Source organism: Manis javanica, chromosome 15 (genome assembly GCF_040802235.1).
Source record: "Manis javanica isolate MJ-LG chromosome 15, MJ_LKY, whole genome shotgun sequence".
Taxonomy (NCBI): domain Eukaryota; kingdom Metazoa; phylum Chordata; class Mammalia; order Pholidota; family Manidae; genus Manis; species Manis javanica.
Window position 1 is genome coordinate 87,792,212 of NC_133170.1, and position 24,829 is coordinate 87,817,040.

Sequence of the window (24,829 nt, forward strand, 5' to 3'; positions counted from 1 at the left end):
CTGCCGTCTTTAACCTCTCCCCATGTGTCTTTTAAGTCTACATCCCACAATACTTAGTGCCAAGATTGTGAAATTTTTATTTGTTGTATTGAACACCTAGCATTTTGCTGTATATTCTTGATGACATATTTCCCCATCTGTGCCTTCCTCTTTTGTCCAAGATCCCCTTTTATGTCTGGTGCTGTCAAAGGGAGTTTCACACACCATTTCCTATAACTCTTGAGCCTTACTGCATGGAAGTCCATCCAACCAATATTCACATGTTTCCGTGCGGGTCTTTGTAGGTAGAGTCCGAATACCATGACATGTGCAGACCTGCAGTGACAGGCCATGCGTTCTCACGTGCATGCATGTGGGTGAGCTGAGCCCTGCTCTTCCCCAGCCCATCTCCACAGGCCCCTTCCCAGTCCTTTCCCCACCTCTCCATCCCCCAAGGCCTCCACTGCTGTGGTTCTGCCCAGTGGGCAGCACTTGGTCGCTTCTGGACCTTGATGTGAGTGGAATTGTACCAGGCCTTCTGTGCCAACACCAATGCATTGTTGACTTGCCCATTCCGTGTGGTCTGCATGGAGGGAGCTCATTCAGATTTTGGACGTCTTTCTCTTTCCTTGCTCTGTATTTTCCCGAGCATAGCAGCTCCTTTCCCACCCCAACAGAGTTGCTCATTGATTTATCTGTCAGTGAATTTTAAGGAGAGTGGTTCTTTCTGCCACCAACTTGTCAGACTGTGAGTGTTGAAACATGGCCCCAGTGTTCATATTTTGACCACAGAATTCTTACAAAAGCAACTCCATGTCAGGCCTGTTAGGGTTGACAAGGGCCCTTGCAGGGGCTTGAAGCCAACACAGTGGGCTCAGGAATCTGGGGTGTCCCAGGTGGTACAGAATAAAGGCTGCCAGCCCAGACACTCTTACTTCTCAGGCTTCGTAGATGCAGCTAGCGCTGTATCCTCGGAATGGTCAGAAGCCACTGAGAGTAACTGGAAGCCCTCGGGTGACATGTAAATACTCAGAAAGTCACACGTTTGAGAGGTGCCGGGTGATCCGCTGGGACCGTCTGCACACTGATGGCCAAAAGCACCAGGAGTGCATTCCAAAGTGGACTTTCTCCTTTTACTGCAGATTTTCCTTCTGAACATGAATGTTTTGTTTTCCTTGTAGCCACAATAGCGAGTGTAAATATTTCCTTTCTACAGGTGGTTTTTGTATTCATTTTGTGTGTGTATATATTATTTTCTCACATTGGCACTTAATGGTGAGCAGCTTGCAGAATAAAAATCAAGTCTACTAAAATATTTCCCACCTTTCTCAGCAAAGGTGACTCTTGTTAGTGTTCTTAATTGCTCACCTTTAAGACATCATACTATTAGGATGTGGTCATTCATAGAACATACTCATTCATGAATCATCAGTTGGCCTTTTATTCCATGCCAACCTCTGTTGTCACCCTGGGAATGCAGCACTGAAGGGGCCCATACAATCCCCTCTCCTTTTTGCTTACCTGCACTGGTGGTAGGCACAGGAGCACCCCTAACCGCCTCTGTGATTTCAGGAAAGAAGTGCTGTGAAGGCACTACCAGAGAAGCACGTGGGGGTGGCGTTGGGATAGTGGGCTGGGAGTGGGTGACTTGGTCACACAGGACGGACAGCAGAGGCCTCTCTGACCATGTCATCAGCTTTGAGCAGAACTCAGACCAAGTAAACCATGAATCCAAGCAGATTTATATGGGTGTATTTTGTGTTCCTTCTACCCAGTCAGGAAGGAGCATTTTCCAAAGAACAGAAAAACCTCCGTCAGTGTCGGCTGGAGTGGGGGACTCAAAAGTGGAAGAAACTGAGTTTTGAGCGGGAAGGGTACAGGGCCCAGCAATTCGTTGAAAGATGTAGTCCATGTGTTGTGGAGCCTCTCGTGTGTTTACACCATAGGTGACATCTGATACAGTTTTGACTGAGGTGTCATTGATGTACAACTTCCCATTGTTTTCAGGTGTGATTCATTTCAGGCCACAGTGATTTATTACTTTTATGCATTAGAAAATGATCCCCATGATAATACTAGCCATGTATGATCTCACAAATTAATTACATCATCTTCCCTGTGCTGTACACTACTTCCCGTGACTTAGTTATGTTATAGCTGGAAGTTTGCGCATCTTCATCCCCTCACCTTGTTTTGCCTGCTACCAGCCCGTCCCCCACCCTTGGTGTCCTTCAGATTCCTTGCCTGTCCGTCTATTTCTGTTTCTGTTTCTCAGATCCCACATACAGGTGCTGTCGTGTGGGATTTGTCTGTCCTCTGTGACTCAGCATGATGACATCAGGGCCATCCATGTTGTCACACACAGGAAGATCTCCCTCCTGAGGCTCAGTAGCATTTGTAACTTAGCTGATGCACTACCTGAAGTCAGATAACAGACTGAAGAAAATCCTTCCCTAGTGTGTACATTGCTCTCTCCAAGAGAAGATAGCAGCTTCCAACTAGATGGAAGAGCAGGGCCTGGGAGGGCAACCCTCATGGGAGGTGGTGGCATTTGTCTTGTGTGGTGGTCCAGGCTGCCTCGCCTGCGACCATCCTGATGGGGCACTTTTTCTCTTCAGCAGAAGCAAAGCCAGAAATCCATCTCTCTCCCTGCTGCCCACTGGCCTCCGCTCAGCACATCCTCTTGAGGCACACGATTCACGACCATTCTGCTCAGATGTCTGCAGGTGCACGTGCAACAAATAACCCACAGCCGAGGAATCCTGGGCTGGAGCACCAGGAACAAGAGCAGGAAGAACTCTCTCATCAGAGTGACCATGGTCATAAGGGAGCAGGTCAAGAGAGAGAAGAAAACTCCCAGACCTTCCCGAGGAGGGGGAGTCAGATGTCTGGGATACCTTCCAGCCCACACCCCACCCAGGCAGTAAGTCTGGGGCAAAGGAACTCAGTGGTGGAAATAGAGGGCAGCCAAGCCCAGAAGGTAAATCCTAAAGAAACAGGCAAAGTTTTTGAAGGAGTAGGAAATTCAGGGTGGGAGGGGTTCATGCATGCGAATTGTGGGCAAGGCTTTAGCCAGAAGACAGACGTACTCGAACACAGAAAAGCACATCGTGGACAGAATCTTTTAACATGCAGGGAGTGTGGACAGGACTTTACTGATAAGTCAGCACTCTTCTTGCACCTGAAGATGCACCCAGGAGAGATTCCATATATGTGCAGGGAGGGTAGGCCAGACTTCAGCAGTAAGTCAAACCTCGTAACATACCAGAGGACACACTCTGGGGAGAAGCCTTTTCTGTGCAATGAGTGTGGGCTACGGTTTTCCCATAAATCAGCCTTGAGATACCATTGCATGACACACTCAGGGGAGAAGCCTTTTGTGTGCAAGGAGTGTGGCAAAGGCTTCATCCAAAAATCAGCCCTGATGTCCCACCAATATACACACTCAGAAGAGAAGCCTTTTGTGTGCAAGGAGTGTGGGAAAGGCTTTACTCATAAATCAAACCTGATGCACCACCAGAGGACTCACTCAGGGGAGAAGCCCTTTGTGTGCAATGAGTGTGGCAAACGCTATTCCCATAAAAAACACCTGACCCGCCACCAGTATAAACACTCAGGGGAGAAGCCTTTTGTGTGCAAGGAGTGTGGGAAAGGCTTTACCCAAAAATCAAGCCTAGTCGCCCACCAGTGGTTACACTCAGGGGAGAAGCCTTTTGTGTGCAAGGAGTGTGGGAAAGGCTTTAATCATAAATCAAACCTGATGCACCACCAGAGGACTCACTCAGGGGAGAAGCCTTTTGTGTGCCAGGAGTGTGGGAAACGCTTTATGTGTAGATCAATCCTGATGTACCACCAGAAGACTCACTCAGGGGAGAAGCCTTTTGTGTGCAAGGAGTGTGGGAAAGGCTTTATCCGTAAAGCAGAACTGATGCACCACCAGAAGACTCACTCAACGGTGAAGCCTTTTGTGTGTAAGGAGTGTGGGAAAGGCTTTATCCATGAATCAGACCTGATGTACCACCAGAGGACACACTCGGGGGAGAAGCCTTTTGTGTGCAAGGAGTGTGGGAAAGGCTTTATCCGTAAATCAACCCTGATGTGCCACCAGAGGACTCACTCAGGCAAGAAGGCTTTTGTGTGCACGGAGTGTGGGAAAGGCTTTATGTATAAATCAGTCCTTATAGAGCACCATAGGACTCACTCAGGGGAGAAAGCTTTTGTGTGCACGGAGTGTGGGAAATGCTTTACCCATAAATCAAACCTGATGTGCCACCAGAAGACTCACTCTGGGGAGAAGCCTTTTGTGTGCAAGGACTGTGGGCAAGGATTTTCCCGAAAATCATCCCTCAAATCCCATTGGAGTACACACTCAGGGGAGAAGCCTTTTGTGTGTAAGACGTGTGGGCTTGCCTATAAACGAAAATTAGGCCTGATCTCCCATGAGAGGACACACTCAGGAGAGAAACCTTTTGTGTGCAAGGAGTGTGGGCGAAGCTTTTACCATAAACCATCCCTGTACTCCCACCAGCGTACACATTCAGGAGAGAAGCCCTTTGTGTGCAGGTATTGTGGGCAGAGTTTCAGGTGGAAGCCCAGTCTCATAAACCATCAGAATAAACACTTGGGGGTGAAGCCTTTTGTGTGCAGGTACTGTGGGCGAAATTTCAGCATGAAGTCATATCTCCTACGTCATCTGAAGACACACTCAGGTGAGAAGCCTTTTGTTTGCAAGGAGTGTGGACAAGCCTTTACCCGAAAAAAATCTCTTCTCGCCCACCAGTGGAGACACTCGGGGAAGAAGCCATTTCTGTGCAAGCACTGTGGGAAAGCCTTTGCCCACAAATCATCCCTGACAACCCACAAGTGGAAACACTCAGAGGAGAAGCCTTTTGTGTGCAAGGACTGTGGGAAAGGCTTTCTCCACAAATCATCTCTTACCTACCACCTGAGGACGCACTCGGGGGAGAAGCCTTTTGAGTGCAGGGAGTGCGGACAAGGGTTTTTAAATAAATCATCTCTTACCTCCCACCTGAGGAGACACTCGGGGGAGAAGCCTTTTGAGTGCACGGAGTGTGGTGTAGGTTTTCTCCACAAGGTATCCCTCGTCTACCACCAGCGGAAACACTCAGGAGGAACCTTTTGTGTGTAGTCATTGTGGGCGAGGTTTTCAGAGTAAATCGAATCTCCAGAGACATCAGAAGGTACACTCAGGGGAGAAGCCTTTCGTATGAAGGGAGTGTGGCCAAGTCCCCAGTGCACACGTGGAGGAAAGGGCCCATGTGTGCTTCATGCAGAGGAACGTGAGCCATAATCACACGTGTGGGTGTTAGAGGTTCCACTCATCAGGGAAGCACTTGTGTGCAGCGTGTGGCCAAAGCATTAGTCGATGGCTGACCGTCCGCACCTCAGGGTCTGCCTATGGTGGTCAACCATTCCCGTGAAGTAACCGCTGCTGTGCAAAGCTGCAGCTGAGCCCGTGACCCCGCTTGCGGATGCATCACGCAGGCCAAGGAGATCCGCAGGTCTACCAAGACTTGAACTTGGAGATGCTCCCCATCCATGAAAATTAAGTCTCCGTGGTTCTGAGTATTTAAGGCAGATTCTGACACACAATGTCCAGGTTTGAGAAGCAGACAGCAGGGGAGGGGAGGGGAGCGAATTACCCGGGATCCTGGGGAAATGTCTCTCCTGCAGACCGGGTCTTGTGACTGACTGATCTTCCCGTGGGCAGCCCTGAGCCGGTGATGACAGCCCGGGGATCAGGGCAGGGCTGTTGCTGACACGCCCTCCCTGAGGCTACCCAGCTGTCCGGGGCTCTTCCACCAAACGCTCCTGTTGCCTCCCGTCTCCCACCAGCCTCACCTCCTCCCCATGTTCTCCCGCATTCTCTGTCCAGATAAAAGCCTTCTTTTATTCAGTGTCATCTCAGTGTCTTCCTTGCAGAGAGCCATCGCACAAGTGGTACTCAGAGCAGCCTGACAACGTGGGTGGAAAATAGGGATTAGGGTTTTGGCTTCTTGCATGTCTGGCAGAAGAGCAGGCTGGCATGTGGGCACAGGTAGGTGCTCAACTTGTTTCCCCCGCCGTCCCCGGGGGAATGCCCTCGTGGAGGCATAGGTGTGATGGGTGTGATGACTTGGGCACTTGAATGTACAGATGAGGAACTAATGGGTCAGTGCTCCCTGCTGCCCTCCATAAACACTGCAGAAGGACACTGGGATGCAGAAGGCTCTTCATGTGCAACACGGAGTCAGTGACTGGGGGTTAACTGTGTTCCCTACACTAAGGGGTGCCCCGAGAGCTAACATTATTCTGGTGTTTCTGGGAGGCTGTCCCTGGGATGAGTATTTGGCTCAGCAAACTGGGGAGATTGTCCTCAGCTTTGTGGGCAGCATCATTGGCCCAAATGGAACAAAAAGGTGAAGTGTGAAATATTCTTCTGGAGTTGCAACTTCCACCCTCTCCTGCCTTCAGACATCTGCACCCTGGGTGCTCAGGTCCACCAGAGAGCTTCACGTGGGCGTTCTGACCTCCGGGACTCATGCCATCGGCTCCCCTAGGTCTCAGGCTTACAGACCAGCTTCCAGATGGCTGGTGGTGGGACTTCCTGGGGTTCATATTTGCATGAGCCAGTTAGTGTATCTGCGTGTGTATAGATCTCATTGCTGCTTGGGGTGATGGGCATTGTAAAGGGAAAGGAGGGAGGGAGGGAGCACAGGGTCTTGGCAGAGTAGGAAAAGTGGAAATATTCAAAGTGCAGGACAGTGGGCTGTACTCAGGGCAGCTGCTTAGTGCAGTTAGGATTCTATCCCCACAGAAACCAGGAAAACCCCATTCTCCTTGGTCAGACATGAAAGGAACGGGTCTGTGTCTTTCAGAAAGAGCTCAGTGGTGCGACCCATATTCGTGACTATGCCCTCCTTAGAAAATGTTCTCAGGAAAGAAGAGGGGCCGATGCAGCCTGACCTGCATGCACCAGGCCTTGCACACTACACCCCTGCCATCAGACTCCCAGGTGGGAGAAATGAACAGTAAGAACAATGCCTGTTGGCCATTTGGGGAAAAATCACCACAAATTCATGAGGTTTACCTTCAGCATGTTCACATTGTAAGTGAAGATCTGAGAAAAACTCATGCTTCCAGCAGGGGAAAAATAAAGGAACCACTTTAAAATATGCCGTGGGTAGAAGTAACTATTCTGAGAAATGTCACACATGCACTGACCCACCTAACACGGTCCGGACCTTGAGACCTGCCTCAGCCTCTGACTGGGAGGAAGGGGAGTTAGCCTGCTCCTCCTCCCTCTCACTCTCCTGTCACACACAGGGTGGGGGGCCACTAAGAGATGCTTCAGATCCCAAGTATCCCTGAAAACATTGGGAAGAGCTCATTTCAACATGAACATAAAGTGCAAGCAAGCAGCTTTTTTACTAGAAGCTAAAGAAAGTGAACCACACCTCCTAAATGGTAAACATTCACTGGTTAGTACAGGGACATGGGAACACTTTACGGAAATTAGTCACAAGATTTAAGAACACTCTTCCCCAAACTTGACCACCAGATCAATCGAGCCTGGTATAGTTGCAGTAAATTACAACCCAGACACTCTATTTAAGAACAAGTTCTTAGGGAAAAGCCCACCAGGGGAGACCGAGAGGACAGAAGCAGGCACCGACGTGTCTGACACGCAGCTACAACAAATACTAACAGCCCAACTGAGATAAGTATAAAACCGCACACCAAAGGCCTGGTTACTTCCACTTCTGTCATACCTAACATCATTTTTTAAATTAACATATCATTAATATACAATCTCATGGAGGTTTTACTTTAGCAGCACTGGTAACATAATTTTTAGCATCCAGTAAAAAATGGTAAGCTGGAGCCCTCTAGAAATCACACTCCAATAAGTTAGGAATGAAATATTTAAGAAATTGAAAGAAAAAGAAACTAACCTGGGATTCTGTATCCCATAATGCTCATTGAGAAGTGGACAACAAGGCCTTTCTCAGGCAACAAAAATGTAAAATTTTGTCAGTAGGCCTGACTTGTAGGTTGTGTTAAATCTTTGTCAGTGAAAAAAAATGTATATTTATATACATATATGATAAATGTACATATATATGAATTTACAGTATATATGAGAATGTCAGTTTTACGTAATGAGTGCTGGCAATGTAAATACAACTCTTAATGGACATGCTGATTCATTTTCAAAATAATAATATCAATAATGTATAGCTTTTGAATAATTAAAATGAATGAATGCAATGCGAATTGGGATTACACTGTCATAAGGTATCTAACCTGCCCATGAGACAGTATAACATTATTTTAGAGGATCTGTGTGAGTTGTTAATGTGCTGATACACTATTGGAAGTGCTGCAAATTTTTAAAAATAAGTACTGATTTCTTAAAAGGAAACAATTGTGAAAAGTTCAGATTCACAGAAGGGAGAAAAATACAGAGAAAATGCACTGAATGCAAAACACGTCTATGATAGATATTAATCCAACTAACAATTCCTTTCAAGGTAAAGAACCACATATTCTCTGGAAAATAATTTATATTTAAATACACACTGCAAGGTGAAGTAAGTGGCAAAAGGTATATCATAGCTATCAAACAAAAGCTGGAGAACATACATTGTCTTTAAAGGAAGCCAATTTCAGAACAAGAAAAATTATCCTTGACAAATAGAGGCATTGCATAGTAATAAGGGATCAACACTCCAAGAAATTACCACAATCCTTAATTGCTGTGCACCAAACAGCCTCAAAATACCTGAAGCAAAACCTGATAGGACTGCAAAGAGAAACAAACATGCTTATTGTAAGAGGTGGCCACTTAAGCAGCACTCTATCAGTAACTGAAATACGCAGAAGGCAGAAAACTAGGACAGATTTCAACTGAGTAGATAATCACTTATGATATGATTGGATCTTACATTTACAGGATATTTGATCCTACAGCAGCAGAATACACATTTTCTCATGCACATATGAAATATTCACCAAGGTGGACACCATTCTGTGCAGTAAAACCCACCAAAATAGGTTTAAAAAAAGAGACATTGCTATGGGCTGAATTGTGTGTCCCCCCAACCGAACCTCATATGTTGAAGTCCTGATCCCCAGTAACTCAGAATGTGACTGCATGTGGAGACGGGGTGTATAAGGAAGTAACGAAGTGTGCATGAAGTCAGTAGGTTGGGCCCTAACCCCATAGGATGCCGTCATTACAAACATGAGGAAGTACAACATAGGCACAGAGAGATCATGTGAAGGCAGCAGAACACAGCCACTCACAAGCCAAAGGGGCCTCAGAAGACATCAACCCTGCTGAAACCTTAGTCGTGGAATTCTGGACTCCAAAGCTGTGAGGAACTCAGCTGATGTTCAAGTCCCCCAGTCTGTGGTAACGAGTTATGGTGGCCGCCAGAAGCTAATGCGCGCATCATAAAAGGTTCACTGTATGATCAGTCAAATGAAACTAGCGCTCAATACCAGAAACATACATCAATATACCAAAATACTTGGAAATTTAAAAATGCACTTGTACGTGCCACATGGGTTGAACAGAAGTACTAGGGAAAGATATTTTTTAAGTATTTTGTACATGAATGAAAACAATTTGTTGCAATTTGTGTAATGCAGTGAAAGCATTGTAAAGAGAAATTTATGCCAGTGATGCACACATAAGGATGGAAAAAGAAATAATTCTTTAATGTAACCATCTATCATATAAAGTTAAAAAGTAAGAGCAGTATAGACCCTAAGCAAGCAGAACAAGAAACAATGAACACTGGGCCAGAGATCAATGAAACTATAAACGGGAAACCAGTAGACTAAATGAAGGAAACCAAAAGCTGTTGCATTGAAAAGACCAAAGATATTGATCAACTATTAGGTTAATTAACAGAATTGACAAATTGCTAATATCAAAAATTAAAAGATGAGCCAGCACTATTGATACCATGGTATGAAAATAATAATGAAAGAACATGTAGAACTCTGTTCAGAAATCTGGTAAATTAGGAGAAATGCATGAAATGATTCAAAGCCCCAGTCTACGGAGGCTCATACAAAAAGAAATAGGTCACATCAGTAGGATCATATCTAATAAAGAAATCGAATCAATAATAACCTCCCAAAAGAGAATTCACCGGGCTCAAATGGCTTCACTGATGAAATCTATAAAATATTTAAAGAAGAAATTATGCCAGTTTTCTACAATGTCTTCTAGAAAATAGAAGCAGGGGGAACACTTCTCAACCCATTCTAAGGACAGTGTTACTATTCAAAGAATAGAAAGACATTAAAAAGAAAACAACAGACCAATATATCTTATGAACATAGTAAGGAACTCCTATTAGTACCTAATGTCCAACAATATATAAAAATAATTACATGACATGGCCAGACAGGATTTATTCCAGTCATTAAGTTGGGATTATCCTTAAAAAGCTTTAATCATAAAACAACGTTTGGGTTTTCTTAATCATTGATGTAGTTTGTCTGCTCTATGCAAGCTTATGTCTTTATGTTTATTTTCTCAGGAAAGTTTGAATCTGCTTTGACTTCAAGCTTACTTTGAAATTAAATTTACTGGATTTCCTTTTTGTGTTTGTCAAAATACCACTGAATTTGTTCATTACTCTCTTAATTTCAAATCATTCCGGTATGTTGTAATATCCATTTTTATTTTTGCTTTAAGCCAAGCATTGTCTTGTTTCTACACATACACACCTTTACATAATACACTTTTCTTTGAACTGAGTATGAAAATTCAGAAGTCCTGATCAGGTGCTTGATGGGAAATGTACTTGCATTTAAAAAACGGAAATCTAACGACATAGAATGCCGAAAGAAGAATTAAACCATTACAAGAAATATATTCATTTGAAAACTTTTAAAAATACATTGAAATAATTCTCGGCTTAAAGCAAGAATAAAATGTATATTACAACATGCAGGAATGAACTGACATTTGGGAACATTGTAGAGGTTTAGTGGTATCCTGATGAAAGCATCGAGGCAAATAATTTTAATTTCAGCATAAGAAGGCTGAAAATGTTCACAAAGCATACAAATATGTTAATGCTTTTCAATTTCCTTTGCATTTTTCTTAGTCTTTTTATCCATTTTTCATTTTAAACACCATCATATATGTGAAAAAGTATATATGAAATTAATCTTTTCTGATTTAATTTTAAATTTAAGCTTTGTGTTAAAGAAAATGATTATATAGTTTGTCCATGGGGTCGGTAGTATGGCAGGGAGAATACAGCTAATGACTAACATTATACCATGTTGAGGGACACTGACACAATGGAGGGCATGGGGACTTAACAATATGGGTGAATTTTGAGCCAGTTTTGTGTAATTGAAAGCATCATAATATTGTATATCTATGATACTTTAATAAAAAGAAATAATAAAAGAATAATTTGTTGGGGACAAAAAGAAAACTTCATTGTAACATTCTGGAAAGATGACAAAATAGGAAGCCCCTGGAATCTGTCTCCCAATGATACAACACATAGACTGGCAGAACCTGCATGATGCAAATGTTTTGGGCTCTGGAGGCTACTGAAGCCTTACAACTTCCAAGGAAAGCCTAGGAAGGTAACCTGTGGTTAGTTTCTATCCCTTTCAGCTCCTTGCACACTGGCAGCCTCCCAGCCCCAGGGCCACAGCCATGCACTCCTGCAGCAGCTTGCACACAACTTGCAGGAGCCGTACAGGGAAGAAAGGACGAGTCCAGGTCTCAGGGATCTTGTCTCTGAACGAGGACTGCTGCTTCTGGCCAGATAGGCCCAGACAGAGTGCACGTGGTCAATGTTTTTCCTCCCTTTTGGCTGCAAGCCCCACCCTGTCCAGCAGAAGAGATTCCCTGGAGATTTCAAGGGCCAGAACACTCTGTTCCTCCATTTCTCTCATTTCCCCTCTGGAGCTTTAATTAAACTGGAAAATTGAATAGGAATTACATATACAGGAAAACTGGACAGTGACCACACAGCCAAAGGAAAGGAAGGCTCTGGTAGAAAAATAAAGGGAGATTCTAAATTTAAAACTCAGGATCATCCTTGTCACTGACACAGCCTTCAACAGTCAAAAATAAAAACATCACCAAAACACTAAGCCCTGGTGAAGGGGGAGAGTTTATTCCCACAGATAACAAATTGTTAGATTCAAATATCAGTTTTCCAGAAAAACTATGGGGCATACAATGCACCAGGTATGTATGACTCATTCAAAGAAGAAAAAGTGTGTTTCTATGGGAGAGCTGATGGCAGGTGTATGACACAAAGACTCTAGAGCAATTGTCTTATAGGATGTGAAAGAACTAAGGAGGTTAAGAAGGTCAAGAATATGCATGGGCAAAAAATGGAAATATTAAACAGATGGAAAACAAATAAAAATGAAAATGAAGATCTGCAGCTAAAAATACACTAGCTGCAACAATAAATTCCCTAAAGGGATTCAAAGAAGTTTGAGGAAACAGAATAAAGAATTCATGAACTTGAATTTAAGATAATAGAAATAAATGAATCAGAGGAACAGGAAGAGAAAACTGAAGAAATGTAAAAAAAACCTGAAGAGAAATTCAGGTAGTCAATAGACACATGAAAATATGGTCCACATGGCTAGTTACCAGACAAATGCAAATTTAAAGCACAATGAGATATCACCTCACACCAGTAAGGATGGCCACCATCCAAAAGACAAACAAAAAGAAATGTTGCTGAGGTTGTGGAGAAAGGGGAACCTTCCTACACTGCTGGTCGGAATATAAACTAGACCCAGCATTGTGGAAAGCAGTATGGAGGTTCCTCGAAAAGCTCAAAATAGAAATCCCATTTGACCCAAGAATTCCACTCCAAGGAATTTACCATAAGAATACAGCAGCCCACTTTGAAAAAGACAGATGCGCCCTATGTTTATCGCCTCACTGTTTCCAATAACCAAGAAATGGAAGCAACCTAAGTGTCCATCATGATAAAGAATGGATAAAGAAGATGTGGCACATAAACACAATGGAATATTATTCAGCCATAAGAAGAAAAGAAATCCTACCATTTGCAAAAACATGGATGGAAGTAGAGGATATTATGCTCAGTGAAATAAGCCTGGCAGAGAAAGACAAGTACCAAATTATTTCACTCATCTGTGGAGTATAAGAACAAAGAAAAAAATGAAGGAACAAAACAGCAGCAGAATCACAGAAACCAAGAATGGATTAACAGATACCAAAGGGAAAGGGACTGGGGAGGATGGGTGGGAAGGGAGGGATAAGGGGGCGGAAAAGAAAGGGGGCAGGATGATCAGCATGTATAATGTGGGGTGGGGAGGCAGGGAGGGCAGAGCAACACAAGGCAAGTAGTGATTCTGCAGCTTCTTACTACGCTGATGGACAGTGACTGTCACAGTCTTTGTAGGGGGTACTTGGTGATGGGGGATTCTACTAAACGTAATGTTCCTCATGTAATTGTAGATTAAAAATACCAAAAAAAAAGAAAAAGTCCTGAGTGACATGCATAACACCATGCAGTGGACCAACATAAGCATTGCAAGGGAACCAGAAAGGAGAGAAATAGAACATCCAGAGTTGGTGAAAGACATAAATATACACATGTCTAAAGCACAAAAGACAAGACTGACACAGAATCATGCAAAGACACTAACATCAAACTTGAAAAGGCTAAGGTTGAATGTTACAAAATTAAGAGAAGCAACTCATACAAACCAGACTTCTCATCAGAAACTCCGGAGGCCAGAGTGCAGTGGGCCCATGTCTCCATAGCTCTGAAAGGAAAATAAAAACCTGTTAACCGAGGATTTTGTATCTGGCAAAAGTGAACTTTAAAAGGGAGGGAGAAAAGCAGTCATTTGCAGATGAACAATTTAGTTACTACCAGACCTGCCCTGCAGTAAATGCTCAGGGAGACTCACAGGGTGAAATGAAAGGATGCTAATACTAAATGGGTTTGTAACTGTTTTTACTTTCTACATGATTTAAAAGGCAAATACATTACAAATTATTAATTTCCAAGCTAGTGTCATTATTTTGGCTTCTACATCTGCATTTTCTTTTCTATGGAACTTAAGCAGGTACCATGTTCCATATAATTATTAGTTTATATTTTTGGGGACACAGTGAATAAAGGTGCAATTTTCTGGTATCTAAACTGAAAGTGGTGTTAACCCCTCTGTAAAAGAGCAGAGTTTTTGTCTACTCATGAACGTACATTGTCATAAATTCAAAGTTGTTGTAACTATAGAGTGTTAAATATAATTACAAGGTAAAGGTAACCACCAAGAAAACTGGTACAGAACAAAACAAAAGGAAATGAGAAAGTAGTTCAAACAATTCAAAACAGAAAATCAACTAAACACAAAACAATATGGCAAAGTAGCAATTGAGACAAAAATTCTGTAAAATATATAGATAACAAGTAACAAAATGAGAGAAGTCCTGCCTTACCAGAAATTCTTAGATGTCAAAGATTAAACATTCCAATCAAAAACAGATTTGCATAGTGGAGAACACATGACCCAACTATACGTTATACCATATCCACAAAAGGTACAGTTTCAATACAAGACTCAAATAGATTGTACCTGAGAGGATGGAAAATGATGTAACATACAAAGAGTGACCAGAAGAGATCAGAGTGGACCTAGTAATCTCAATGCAGACTCTAAATCAAAGAGAATACAAGAAAAAATAACATAACAGAAAGAGAAATCAGGAAAACAATTCCATTCACAATTGCATAAAAATGAATGAAACACGTAGGTATAATCCTAACCAAGGAAGTGACAGACCTATACTCTGAAAACTACAAGACATCCATGAGAGAAATTAAAGAAGATACAAATATATGGAAACACATCCCATGCTCATGGATTGGAAGAATTAATATGGTCAAAATGGCCATCCTGCCTAAATCAATCTACAGATTCAATGGAATCCCTATCAAAACAACAACAGCATTGCTCATGAACTAACCCAAATAGTTCTAAAATTCATATGGAACCACAAAAGACCCCAAATAGACAAATCATTCCTGAGAAGGAAGAATAAAGCATGCGGGATATTGCTTACCAACTAAAAGCTCTACTACAAACCCACAGTAATCAAGACCGTTTGGTACTGGCACAAAAGCAGACCCATAGAACAATGGAACAGACTAGAGAGCCCAGATATAAACCCAAGCGTATATGGTCAATTAATACATGATAAAAAGCCATGGACATACAATGGGGAAATGACAGCCTCTTCAACAGCTGGTGTTGGCAAAACTGGTCAGCTGCATGTAAGAGAATGAAACTGGATTATTCTCCAACCCAACAGACAAAGTAAATCTAAAATGGATGGAAGATCAGAATATAAGTCATGAAACCATAAAGCTCTTAGAAAAAAGCATAGGGAAAACTCTCTTGGACATAAACACGAGCAACTTCTTAATGAGCAAATCTCCCTGGGCAAGGGAAACAAAGGCAAAGATGAACAAATGGTAGTATATCAAATGACAAACCTTTGTCATTTATACAGCAAAGAACACCGTCAGTAGAAGAAAAAGGCATTCTACAATATGGGAGAATATATTCATACATGACAGATCTGATAAGGGTTTGACATCCTAAATTAAACAAAGAGCTCATGCACCTCGACAAACAAAATATAAATTAGCCAATTAAAAAATGGGCAGAGTATCTGAACAGACACTCCTCCAAAGAAAATTCAGATGGCCAACAGACACATGAAAAGATGCTCCACATCGCTAGTCATCAGAGAAATGCAAATTAAAAGCACAATGAGTATCACCTCACACCAATTAGGATGGCCAAAATCCAAATGACGAACAACAACAAATGTTGGCAGGGATGCGGAGAAAGGGGAACCCTCCTACACTGCTGGTGGGAATGTAGAGTAGTTCAACCATTGTGGAAAGCAGTATAAAGGTTCCTCAAAAAACTAAAAATAGAAATACCATTTAAATCAGGAATTCCACTCCTAGGAATTTACCCTAAGAATGCAGCAGCCCATTTTGAGAAAGACATATACACCCCTATGTTTATTGCAGCACTACTTACAGTAGCCAAGAAATGGAAGCAACCTAAATGTCCATCAGTAGATGAATGGGTAAAGAAGAGGTGGTGCATGTATGCAATGTAATACTATTCTGTCATAAGAAGAAAACAGATCCTACCATTTGCAACAACGTGGATGGAGCTAGAGGGTATTATGCTCAGTGAAATAAGCCAGGCAGGGAAAAGCAAATACCAAATGATTTCACTCATCTGTGGAGTATAAGAACAAAGCATAAACCGAATAAAAAAATTAGCAGCAGACACACAGAACCCAAGAATGGACTAACAGTTACCAAAGGGAAAGGGATTGGGGTGGGTGAGTGGGAAGGGAGGGATAAGGGGGAAAAAGTGGCATTATGATTTGCACGTACAATGTAGGTGGTGATGGGGGACACAGGTAAGGCAGTATAACACAGAGAGGACAAGTAGTGATTGTATAGCATCTTAGTATGCTGTTGAGCAGTGACTGTAATGGCATATGTGGTGGGGATTTGATAATAGGGGAGTCTAGTAACCATAATGTTTGTTTACTTGTGCATTAAAGATAGCAAAATAAAAAATACAAGAAAAGTCGAAGTTAAAATTACATACTCACCAAACATGGCTGACAGCACCCTGCCTGACAATCGCACAGTCTCCTATTATTACACGTTCAAGTCTTTGCACAAACAACTTTACTCAATGTGGCCTAATCTGACCAATGTATTTAAACTTGAGAACTGCGTTCATTCAGTGCCAGAAGGTAAACTCAGGAATGCAGAAATGGATTCTGCCTTGTTCACTGAGAAACCTCCATTTCTATAGAAGGTTTCCTCTTGAGTAGTGACACTTGAGGGGCAGGCTTCAAGAGGATGAAAACAAATTCCTTTCCCAGAAGTCTAAAAAAAAAAAAAAAGCTGGTGCATATAGGCAGTACCTGCGTCCTCCCCAAGCCCAGTGTCCAGACCTCCCGATTTCACAGTTCACTCAGAGTGATTTCTGAGAGCAGGCCTGTTTCCTTTGAAGAGGCCCACATCTAAGGCTGGTGGTGTAGTCTCAGGCGATAAAGCGTTCCCCGTACAGTCAGAAGCACCAGGTTCTATTCCGATCATTTCACAAGTTATTTATAAAGGATGTGTCAACAGAACCAATTCCAGAGACCTGGATTTTTATCTGTCCATCCAGCATCTATCATTCAACATTTGCCCTGCATCACATGAGGATGACCAAGACTGTTAGTTCCCTGTTAGAAGCTCACGGTTTACTTACAGGCATCTGAGCTGCATAAATTACTTACAATATTTGGTGACAAGTGTAGAACAATTATCTGAACAAAATACAGTGACGGTATAAACGCAAGAGTGAAATACAATCTGACTTTGTGCCAGAAATTCCGCTGTGGTGAGAATGTGGAGGGTGAGCTGGATGTGGTGAGCTTGGAGACCGGACCACGGCAACAGCCCAGGCACGAGCTGCACCCAGCCTTAGGGAAGACAAAGGCAGGGGATGTGCGGAGGGGACACGCTGGGTGACAGGGTGGGTGGTAGTACAATTCTTCAGGTGAACACCGGATGCTAGGTACTTGCCATGCAGCACATTAAACCCACCTGACAGGGATAGCGAGGACTACTATCATTATTCAGATTTCATAATGGGGATTTGAGGCTCAGAGTGGGGAAGCAACTTGTTCAGGCACTTTCAGCAACGTACCGGAAGAGCTGTGATTCAGACTCCGGTGTCTGCTTTTAAAGCTCGAACTCTTGGCCTCCAGCACAATTTGGCCTACAACAAGAATTAAACAGGAACCCGTGGGACTGGGCCCACCAAAACGCACAGGTAGTGTTTACTGTTGGCAGCTAGAGGTACTGGGGCAATATAGCCGAGGGGGTGCAGGTGAGGTCTAAGTCAAGGGTACTGAGGTTAGAAGGGAGAATCAATTTTGTGTAATGCCTCAGTTAAGTCATTAACACAGACCTGAAATGAGCACTGATTCTGGCAACTTGGGAAGTGCCTCCCTGCCCGGAGAGTGTAATTCATCCTAGTGGCAAAGACAGAGGCTACTATGCAATGGATTTAGGGAAAAAGAGGATGTAGGGACATGGACATAATGGGTACAGATTTCCCTTGAAAACATGGCTAAGACAGGTAACATCGAGGGGAGGAAGGGGGTTTAGGGGATTAGAGCAGTTTGATTTGTGTTTCCGATGTGCACAATTTGCCGGCAGTCACAAGACCAAACCCAGAGGATCTGTAGCTGCCTGTGTGATCAGTCCTCTAGTGCGGGGCTGGGCATGTTCCCCAGGTGTCCCTTTGGGACAGTCTAGTGGCATTCCATGACCCATCCAACATTGCTACTTAAAAGGAGGTGATGGCCAGGTACAGGACATCCTGACAACTCTAATTCTTTCTCAGTCAATGTTTCCAGGCTTCAGGATGTTACAGTCAATATTTGAGCCACTGACTTTTGCTGTAGCAACTGAAAGTCATTATATGCAGAGACTCATCTTTATAGGTCAGCCTCAGGTTATTAAGTATAATTTGTAAGGTGGTCCCCTTGGCAGTTGTAATACCAGTAGCTACAGGATGTCATCAAATTTGCAGGAAATAAAGTCTAAGTAAAGATGGGCCATTGTGGGAGAAAGACAAATGCCAAATGATTTCCCTCATTTGTGGAGTATAACAATGAGGCAGAGCCGAAGGAACAAAATGGCAGCAGCCTCAGAGATCCAAGAAGGAACTAGTGGTTACCACAGGGTAGGGGTGTGGGAGGGCGGGGGGTAGGGAGAAGGGGACGGAGGGGTATTGTGTTTAGTACACACAGTGTGAGGGGTCACGGGGAGAACAGTGTAGCACAGAGAAGGGACATAGCGCAGCTGTGGCAACTTGCTGCACTGATGGACAGTGACTGCAGTGGGGTGTGGGGGGGACTTGATAATATAGATAACTGCAGTAACCACATTGTTTTTTCATGTGAAACCTCCATAAGAGTGTATATCAGTCATACCTTAATAAAAGAAATTTCTAATGGGCCATTGTAAGACCACCTGAGTAAAGAAAGTGAAAGCTACACTGCAGCCCTGCTTCTCTTGGTTTCTGCCCTGTGCACACTGGCCCGTCTGCTGGGCAGTCCCTGCTGCCCAGTGCTGGCCCTGGCCCTTCCTACCTTGGGGAAAATCTCTCCAGGCCCTTCCCACCCAGGTCCACTGTACAAGTTCATTACAGCTCCATGACTTGAAAAGAGTGTGTGCATTTTAGTTTAAAGTCTTCTCAGAATGGGGCACTGATAATCTGCAATTTCCTTTTTATCTTCTTTGATCCGTTTGTTTTTTAACTGTGCCCAATTTCCACAAACTTCTGAATTTTCATTTTAATTCTGTAAATGGTTTCTAACATCATAGTCTCACAAGGTACTTTCTATGACACCTATTGAAAGGGTATCTCACCGCTTCCCTCCTTACCCCAGAATGACTCAGGAGACATGGGCAAATGCAGGAGATTATTTTTTTGGTATCATTAATCTACAATTACATGAAGAACACTGTGTTTACCAGGCTCCCTCCCCTCAAGTCCCCCCCCACCCCCCACTACAGTCACTGTCAATCAGCGTTGCCAGATGCTGTAGAATCACCACCTGTCTTCTCTTTGCGCAGCCCTCCCCATACCCCCCCACACTGTACATGCTAATCGTAATGCCCCCTTTCTTTTTCCCCGCCCTTCCTCTCCAGTCCCTTTCCCTTTGGTAACTGTTAGTACATTCTTGGGTTCTGTGATTCTGCTGATGTTTTGTTCCTTCAGTGTTGGCCTCTTCTCCATCTCTGACCCACAGATAAAGGAGGCAATGTGATCAGATATTGAAGACCTGAGTGGGCCAGCCAGGGGACTCGAGGCACGCCAGCTCGAGAGTGGTGCTGGAAAGGCACCTCTCATATTTATTGACCAGGCATCACATTGTTGAGTGGGTGAACAAGTTTCTAGACACAGTGATTAACATGCTTTACTCCAGGAATGTATTTGCCTCCAGGTCGCTGGGGAAAGTCCTCCCTGGCGCCAGGCAATGAGGGGGTAGAGATAACAAGAAACAGATCTCGGTTTAGATTTAGTGAGCTGCGGCCTGCACCACAGATTCCAAGGAAGACAGTCAATTCCCACCGAAACAGAATGATCTATGGATGGCAACCTACACTTCACTTTTCCTTTGTTCTTATACTCCGCATATGAGTGAAATCATTTGGTACTTGTCTTTCTCCTCCTGGCTTATTTCACTGAGCATAATACCCTCTAGCTCCATCCATGTTGTTGCAAATGGTAGGATTTGTTTTCTTCTTATTGCTGAGCAATATTCCATTGTGTATATGCACCACATCTTCTTTATCCAGTCATCTACTGATGGACATTTAGGTTGTTTTCATTTCTTCGCTATTGTAAATAGTGCTGTGATAGACAAAGGGGCATCTCTGTCTTTTTCAAACTGGGCTGCTGTATTCTTAATGTAAATTCCTAGAACTGGAATTCCTGGGTCAAATGGTATTTCTATTTTGAGCATTTTGAGGAACCTCCATACTGCTTTCCACAATGGTTGAACTCATTTACATTCCCACCAGCAGTGTAGGAGGGTTCCCCTTTCTCCACAACCTCGCCAGCATTTGTTATTTGTCTTTTGGATGGTAGCCATCCTTATTGGTGTGAGGTGATATCTCACTGTGGTTTAAATTTGCATTTCTCTTACGACAAGCGATTTGGAGCATCTGTTCATGTGTCTGTGGACCATCTGAATTTCTTCTTTAGAGAAGAGTCTGTTCAGCTCCTCTACCGATTTTTTAATTGGACTATTTGCTTTCTGTTTGTTGTGTTGTGGGAGGTCTTTATGTATTTTGGATGTCAACCCTTTATCGGATCTGTTATTTATGCATATATTCTCCCATACTGTAGGATACCTTTTTGTTCTATTAATGTTGTCCTTTGCTGTACAGAAGCTTTTCAGCTTGATATAGTCCCACTTGTTCATTTTTGCTTTTGTTTCCCTTGCCCAGGGAGATAAGTTAAAGAAGAAGTCACTCATGTTTATGTCTAAGAGATTTTTGCCTATGTTTTTTTCTCAGAGTTTTATGGTTTCATGACTTACGTTCAAGTCTTTGATCCATTTCAAATTTAGTTTTGTGTATGGCATTGGACAGTGACCCAGTTTCATTCTCTTACATGTAGCTGTCCAGTTTTACCAGCACCATCTGTAGAAGAGACTGTTATTTCCCCATTTTAGGTCCATGGCTCATTTATTATATATTAATTGACCATCTATGTTTGGGTTAATGTCTGGAGTCTCTATTCTGTTCCACTGGTCTGTGGGTCTGTTCTTGTGCCAAGACCAAATTGTCTTGATTTCTATGGCTTTGTAGTAGAGATTGAAGTTGTGGAGTGAGACACCCCCCCACCCCGCCCACTTTCTTCTTCCTTGTCAGGAATTCTTTGGCTATTCGGGGTCTTCAGTGATTCCATATGAATTTTTGAACTATTTGTTCCAGTTCGCTGAAGAACGCTGTTGGTAATTTGATAGGGATTGCATCGAATCTGTATATTGCTTTGGGCAGGATGGCCATTTTGACGATATTAATTCTTCCTAGCCAGGAGCATGGGATGAGTTTCCATCTGTTAGTGTCCTCTTCAATTTCTCTTAAGAGTGGCTTAGAGTTTTCAGGGTATAGGTCCTTCACTTCCTTGGTTAGGTTAATTCCTAGGTATTTAATTCTTTTTGGTGCAATTGTGAATGGAAATCTTTTCCTAATTTCTCTTTCTATTAGTTCATTGTTAGTGTATAGGAAAGCTACAGATTTCTGTGTGTTAATTTTGTATCCTGCAACTTTGCTGATTTCCGATATTATTTCTAGTGATTTTGGGGTGGAGTCTTTAGGGTTTTTTATGTACAATATCATGTCATCTGCAAATAGTGACAATATAACTTCTTCTTTACCAATCTGGATTCCTTTTATTTCGTTGTTTTGTCTAATATCCATGGCCAGACCTCCTGTACTATGTTGAATTACAGTGGGGAGAGTGGGCATCCCTGTCTTGTTCCCGATCTCAGAGGAAAAGCTTTCAGCTTCTCGCTGTTCAGTATGATGTTGGCTGTGGGTTTATCATATATGACCTTTATTATGTTGAGGTACTTGCCCTCTATACCCATTTTGTTGAGAGTTTTTATTATGAATGGATGTTGAATTTTGTCCAATGTTTTTCAGCATCTATGGAGATGATCATGTGGTTTTTGTCCTTTTCGTTGATGTTGTGGATGATGTTGATGGATTTTTGAATGTTGTACCATCCTTGCATCCCTGGGATGAATCCCACTTGGTCATGGTGTATGATCCTTTTGATGTATTTTTGAATTTGGTTTGCTAATATTTTGTTGAGTATTTTTGCATCTATGTTCCTCAGTGATATTGATCTGTAGTTTTTTTATTGATGGAGCGTTTGCCTGGTTTTGGTATTAGTGTGATATTGGCTTCATGGAATGAGTTTGGGAGTATTCTCTCTTCGCCTATTTTTTGGAAAACTTTAAGGAGAATGGGTATTATGTCTTCTCTGTATGTCTGATAAAATTCTGAGGTAAATCCAGTTGACCGAGGGGTTTTGTTCTTGGGAAGTTTTTTGATTACTGATTCAATTTCATTGCTGGTAATTGGTCTATTTAGATTTTCTGTTTCTTTTCGGTCAGTCTTGGAAGGTTGTATTTTTCTAAGAAGTTGTCCATTTCTTCTAGGTTTTCCAGCTTGTTAGCACATAGGTTTTCATAGTATTCTCTAATAATTCAATAAGTTTTTGTATTTCTGTGGGATCCATCGTGATTTTTCCCTTCTCGTTTCTGACTCTGATGATGTGTGTTGATTCTCTTTTTCTATTAATTAGTCTGCCTAGAGGCTTACCTATTTTGTTTATTTTCTCAAAGAAACAGGTATTGTTTTCATTGATTTTTTCTATTGTTTTATTCTTCTCAATTTTATTTATTTCCTCTCTGATCTTTATTATGTCTCTCCTTCTGCTGACCTAAGGCCTCATTTGTTCTTCTTTTTCTAATTTCCATAATTGTGACATGAGACTACTCATGTGGGGTTGTTCTTCCTTCTTTAAATATGCCTGGACTGCTATATACTTTCCTCTTATGACTGCTTTCACTGCGTTTCACAGAAGTTGGGGCTTTGTGTTGTTGTTGTCATTTGTTTCCATATATTCCTGGATCTCCATTTTAATTTGCTCGTTGATCCATTGATTATTTAGGAGCATGTTGTTAAGTCTCCATGTGTTTGCGAGCCTTTTTGCTTTCTTTGTACAATTTATTTCTAGTTTTATTCCTTTGTGGTCTGAAAAGTTGGTTGGTCGGATTTCAATCTCTTTGAATTTACTGAGGCTCTTTTTGTGGCCTAGTATGTGGTCTATTCTGGAGAATGTTCCATGTGCCCTTGAGAGGAATGTATATCCTGTTGCTTTTGGATGTAGAGTTCTATAGATGTCTATTAGGTCCGTCTGTTCTAGTGTGTTGTTCAGTGCCTCTGTGTCCTTACTTATTTTCTGTCTGGTGGATCTGTCCTTTGGGGTGAGTGGTGTGTTGACACCTCCTAAAATGAATGCATTGCAGTGTATTTCCTCCTTTAGTTCTGTTAGTATTTGTTTCACATTTATAGGTGATTCTGTGATGGGTGCATATATATTTATAATGGTTATATCCTCTTGTTTGACTGACCCCTTTATCATTATGTAATGTCCTTCTTTATCTCTTGTTACTTTCTTTGTTTTGAAGTCTATTTTGTCTGATACTAGTACTGCAACCCCTGCTTTTTTCTCCCTCTTGTTTGCATGAAATATCTTTTTCCATCCCTTGTCTTTTAGTCTGTGTATGTCTTTGGGTTTGAGGTGAGTCTCTTATAAGAGCATATAGGTGGGTCTTTCTTTTTTCTCCATTCTATTCCTCTGTGTCCTTTGATTGGTGCATTCAGTCCATTTACATTTAGGGTGACTATTAAAAGATATGTACTTATTGCCATTGCAGGGTTTAGATTTGCGGTTTTCAAAGGTTCAAGGTTAGCTTCTTTACTATGTTTCTGTCTAACTTAACTTTCTTATTGAGCTTTTACATACACTCTCTGCTGATTCTTTACTTCTCTCCCTTCTTATTCCTCCTCCTCCATTCTTCATATGTTGGGTGTTTTGTTCTCTGCTCTTTTTAGGAGTGCTCCCATGTAGAGCAGTCCCTCTAAAATACCCTGTGGAGGTGGTTTGTGGGAGGCAAATCCCCTCAACTTTTGCTTGTCTGGGAATTGTTTAATCTCTCCTTCATATTTAAATGATAGTCATGCTGGATACAGTATCCTTGGTTCAAGGCCCTTCTGTTTCTTCGCATTCAATGTATCATGCCATTCTCTTCTGGCCTGTAGGGTTTCTGTTGAGACGTCTGACGATAGCCTGGTGGGTTTTCCTTTGTAGGTGACCTTTTTTTTTTAATTTCTCTGGCTGCCTTTAATACTCTGTTCTTGTCCTTGATCTTTGCCATTTTAATTATTATATTTCTTGGTGTTGCTGTCCTTGGGTCCCTTGTCATGGGATTTCTGTCGGCTTCCGTGGTCTAAGAGGCCATTTCCTTCCCCAGTTTGGGGAAGTTTTCAGCAATTATTTCTTCAAAGACACTTTCTATCCCTTTTTCTCTCTCTCCTTTTGATACGCCTGTAGTGCGGATAGTTTCCATTTCGATCGGTCACATAGTGCTCTTAGGATTCTTTCATTC

At 42.5% G+C, this 24,829-nt stretch overlaps 2 protein-coding genes across 3 annotated transcripts in view; both read left to right on the plus strand.

The window, feature by feature from the left end:
- The window catches only part of LOC118969334 (uncharacterized), a 31,083-nt gene extending 25,186 nt beyond the window's left edge, over nucleotides 1-5,897 (plus strand). For both annotated transcript variants that reach the window (XM_073223050.1, XM_073223051.1), the window contains exon 4: nucleotides 2,598-5,897. In XM_073223050.1, coding sequence (XP_073079151.1) covers nucleotides 2,598-5,128 — 2,531 coding nt within the window. In that variant the 3' untranslated portion in view covers nucleotides 5,129-5,897. The remainder of the gene's footprint in view (nucleotides 1-2,597) is intronic.
- The window catches only part of LOC108401536 (zinc finger protein 337-like), a 169,907-nt gene that overhangs the window by 31,485 nt on the left and 113,593 nt on the right, over nucleotides 1-24,829 (plus strand). The window lies entirely within an intron of this gene.